General features: G+C 35.0%; 1 protein-coding gene across 1 annotated transcript; it reads right to left on the bottom strand.

The window, feature by feature from the left end:
* Positions 1 to 1,927: 1,927 nt before the first annotated feature.
* Positions 1,928 to 3,634, bottom strand: LOC111024276 (ribonuclease MC-like). The gene is made up of 2 exons (XM_022301924.2): positions 3,306 to 3,634; positions 1,928 to 2,572 (listed from the first exon to the last, which is right to left on the bottom strand). Exons 1-2 carry the CDS (start codon positions 3,543 to 3,545, stop codon positions 1,982 to 1,984), a joined length of 831 nt encoding a protein of 276 aa, XP_022157616.1. The 5' UTR covers positions 3,546 to 3,634; the 3' UTR covers positions 1,928 to 1,981.
* Positions 3,635 to 4,972: the final 1,338 nt, after the last annotated feature.

The raw sequence follows: 4,972 nt of genomic DNA on the forward strand, positions 1-4,972 counted from the left end.
CCTCAGATAAGACGGCATCACAAATAGCTAAAAATTTTAAGCTATTTTTCTCTAGCGAATTCGACATGGCAGTCTTAATCATTTCCCAACTGTCAGGCAAAGATGTCAACAGCCTCATAGCCTTTCACCTCTTCCTCAATCTTGACACCCATCCCTTATAATTTGTTCAAGATATCAGTGAGTTTGTTAATGTGGGAACTCACCGAGGTTTCCTCCTCCATGTGGATATTAAAATACTTCGTTTGTAGAAATATTTTTGTATTCGCAGAAGGTTTTTCATACCTGTCTTGCAAGGCCTTCAACAATTCCTTTGATGTAGTCTCTTTTGCCACAAGACTACAAACATTCATTAACAAGACATTCCAATGTTCGCAACGACCTGCTCATCCATCTCTTCCCAATCCTTGTCGGTTATATCCGCTGGTCTCTCCCCTAAAGTCTTGTGTATCTTCTTGTATATAAGAAGATCCATTACCTGCATCTTCCAAAAACTGAAATTCTCCCCATTGAAGTTCAGAACCCTTTCATAATAATGGTGTGCGTGATATTTGTCTCCTATGATGCTGCAACCCTACTTCTCTTATACCACTTGTTGGGAAATCAACGGTCTTGTATAATTTCCCATTCCACAGAAAATATCTAACACAACCAAGCATATGCAAATAGGAAGAAAAGCAGTAAAGACAAGTAAACGACATAACAAATTATACTGGTTCATCACTAAGGGCTACGTTCAGTCTTCCACTTAGATGTGGGTTTTCCACTAAAATTATTAAAGATTTGATACAATAACACTCCTCAAAATATCCTCTGGAGGTCCCAACAAAGGTCCCCTAGCTTCTAAGTATTTTACACAATTAATACCTAGGTACAGGAATGAAAAACTCACAAGAATCAAGATCTAAATACCCTGAATATGTTGATCTTGATGAGCCCCAATGCTTATGCCAATGCTCGAGCCTCTCCCTTGAGACTGCCACGAAAACCCTCTAAAAACGGCTCAAAATCGACTGGACAATACCTTTTTTCGGATACAAAACCATAAACCCGAAACTGCACTTCTATAAACATCGAAACAGCACCATGGCGCTACAAAAATAAAATCATAGCGTCCCCACCATCTGGACAGTGCCACGGGCGGTGCCGCAACGCTGCCCTCCTCGGCCCGTGTGGCCTACAGCTTCCGCTTTCCCTGTTTTCATTCATGCTTTGATCCCGATGCATCCCAGCTTGATTCCGACTCTTCTCTAGCTCGTTCCAACTTTGTTTTGACTCTACCAATCCCAACAATTAAGGCGTGATTCTCATATGCATAAAAGAAAAGGAGTGTATATGTGATTTTCTACAGTAGAAGTATGTTGCTGTGCTATTTTTGTTTACTATTACCTTAAGAGATCCATTTATAAAGAAAGATATGTGTATTCTTGGAGAGAACTTGTGGATTAGGTCCAATACTTAGCCACTTTCCATAGCGCGAGAGAACTTGTTGAGGGAGAGGGAGTGGGAGCGGTATTCTTGGAGTTCAAGATCTGTTCTGCATGGGATCTAATTTGAGTTGATTTCGCCAAGGGGAATTCTCAATGATCTTTAAATGAAGCAGATATCATTCACACTAATGATCAATCAGTAAATATGTTTACGAATGCAGTTATGTTAGGATGTTTGAGAAGTTAGAAAATAAATTGAAATTTACAAATTAAAACAGGGCGATAAAATTTTTTTAATTTCAAGAGTTGTGAATGTGATTTTTGAACTCGTTGAATCTCAAGGAAGAAATGCCTTATAGCCATTTCCAAGAGTCGTTCTGGAATATGAAAAAGAGTTGATTGTTACATGGGATATTCGTTTTAGAATAATTCACATAGACTCTGCTTAGAAATAAGTATTGTTTTCATGAAACATTAATTTGCTTAGAAAATAAAAAACGGACAAAAACAAACTTTTATTTCTTCAGATAGCAAACTTAGGTGTTCCAAACTGATCAGTCCTTCTTACCACTACCCGCTCGGAAAAACCTCCTCCGAAAAACAAAGGCAAAGGCAGTGGAAAGAGCGAGCAAGGTTAACAAAAAAAGCTTAGGAAGGGAGAGATGATAGATGAGTGAGTCCTTGAGCTCGCCAATAGCGACGCCCAAACTCGGAGGGTGGCGGGGGAGCCACACGAACTGGTGGGGGCATTGCATGTGAAGGGCTCTGGTGTTGTTTTGGTTACAATCGATGAGAGTAACGCCGTTTCGGTCGAAGCACAATACGATTTCGAACAATTGATGTCTCCCGGTGTGGGCATTAACATTGCAACGTAAGAATGGCGTCCTATTGGTAGCGGCCTGAATGGCGGCTTCAATGGCATTGTAGTTGTGGATCATACCGGTGGGGTTGTGGATGATGGCGAGGAGGTCGTAGTTGTGGTTTCTGCGAATGTCTAGAGCGGCTTCTAAATAAGCAGTCTGTCGAAAGTTCGGATATGAGCACTTGCCATGAGTTTCCCATTCGTGCTGCCAAAACGATTGGTTACGCCAATTCTGCACGTCTGGCCAATATGTGTCCAGTTGCTGTCTTTGAGATGCTGTGATCTAGACATCATAAGAAATAATAAGGATGACTATGTTAAGCTTATAAAAATTCATAAATCAGATTAAAGGATAATTATTTGCAGCCTATAAAAAGTCATATTAAATTAGGAGTATAGATGCGTATCTTAGCCTAAATCTATAACTAAATTAGTTTTCTTTGTTTTTCTTTTAGATGTAAAATTGAGCTAAAAGGCTAATCGATCTGGTTTTCGATGCAACCGTTAGGTTTGGATTTTGGCCCAATTTTCACCTAGAAAGCATTACAATTTTATTTTCTAACGACGGGGTTTGACCCGAAATTCTTTGTAGAACATGGACGTTTTTGAAGACAGAGAGTAAAACAATGAATTTGGCTATCACCGGTAGAATTAGCTTGCATGAAAAACATGAAAAACATCAATAATAATGTTTTCTCAACCTATATTTTACGTCTTTACCTAACGTAGGTTATTGGAGTCCAATTATAACTAAATAGTTTGATTCAATTTTGCCCTTAGAATTTTTAAATTCTACAAATCTACCCTTACACCTTTTAATATTTATTATACACGTTTGGATCATAAATGGTAAGGAAGGTATTTTAATAAACAAGAAGTAAAAGATTTGAGAACATAATTGAGACTTAAAAAGTTACCTACTTATTATGTTTATAATGAAGCTTTAAGGAAGAAGAAGGCGCAGGAAGATTGAACTACATATGCAAACAAAAGATTGAAGAAGATATGATACGGACCTGAGCTGGATCAAAGGGAGGTCCAGGACAATTAATAAGTGGACGAGGAGAGTTGTTAATGCCGGGCCACAGACCATGAATTGTGAATGTTGGCAGAGGCGGTGTACCGTGACATGTGACGTTGACGCCGGTGCATTTGTTTGGCCCCCATTGTTGGACCATCAGAAAGTAGTCATATCCTTTAGCTCCCATGAAGAACATGAATACGAATACGAGAAGGAGAAATAGAGCTTTAGCCATGGTGGGTTTAGTTGCTGTGTTAATATGGAAACAAGGTTGGGTTTATATAATGGACTATTCTTTGCAAAACTTCGTTGGCTTTTCTCTCTATATGGATCTATAAGAATCTTTTTATTACTTTATTATTGTACCATTTACCTTGAAATTGCTATGCAGATTTGTGTTCATATTGATAAGTCACACATTAACATAACTTTTGTTTTGTTTGTTTTTTTTTTCTATTGTGAACTTTTTAAGTTGATTAATTGTTTTGAAATAGTACCAATCTTCTCTTAAGTGATGTCTATGAAAAAAATAAAAATAAAAAATAGCAGCTTAAGATAAACACACATCAAGAAAACCAAAAAATAAAAGCAAAGAGGATAACAGGGAAAAAAATTCACAAGAACAAAGGCAGAACAATGCTGTCACCCAACTAAACAAAACAAAAACTTAGAAAAATTATTGCCAGCACCCTATATTTTAAGAACGATGTTGGGTCGATTTTTATTAAGCTAACTATTTATAAAGGTAAAATCATGATATGATATGATAACAAAGGAAATAAGTGCTCTCGTGCTACTAAAATTTTTATCTATAAACACAATGAATACAAACTCCAAGCTTAGCCTTGGGACCCATTTAGAGAATTATGTCTCCAAAATTACCCCTCTAAGTATAATTTATTTTGGATAGATTAAAACAAAATTTTTGGCCACATACAAATTATTTATAAGTATACCAATAATAATATTATTATTGTTATCATAATAACTTATATTATTAACATCACATCACACTTTATCTTCCTCAGAAATATATAACAATTAAATTAAACAAAAAAATGTTAATTTTTCTAATAGCCTTAAGCATTGTTTGGCCGCACAAATTTACATTAAAATAAATCCTCTATGTAAACATAATTTAAAAAACATCTATCATATTATATAGTTTTCCATTCCAAATTGTATTATATAACTCTAATATTTGCATAGGTTGACTGATAATGGAAGTCGATAAAGATTCTTAAAGTAACGTGACAACCTGACGCATAGTTTTTATTCATTTATATATATATATATATAAAGTATGGTTAACAATTATTAAAAGACTTGCAGAGACATCAGTGAAAGTAAACTTCAAAAATAAAAAAAATTGATATATTATTTCAACTTAAAGTAATTATACATTAGTGTAACTACTTTATTTTTTTTTTTTTGTCGTTCTCCATCTTATTTTTATGTAAATATACTATTTGATCTTAAAGGAATTATACATTATTTTTCAATTCGGTCAATAATATTTTTAAAATTTAAGTTTTATCATTAATGTTTTAAAAAAATTAACTAAAAATCTCTACTCCATTACGCCATTTTAAATTCAATAACATGTTACACTTTAAGTTTCAATGAAATATCTTTCTTTATTTGTGATACACATCAAAGTTT

The sequence above is a fragment of the Momordica charantia genome (genome assembly GCF_013281855.1).
Source record: "Momordica charantia cultivar OHB3-1 chromosome 8 unlocalized genomic scaffold, Mcharantia_2.0 BLBB01000008.1, whole genome shotgun sequence".
Lineage (NCBI taxonomy): Eukaryota > Viridiplantae > Streptophyta > Magnoliopsida > Cucurbitales > Cucurbitaceae > Momordica > Momordica charantia.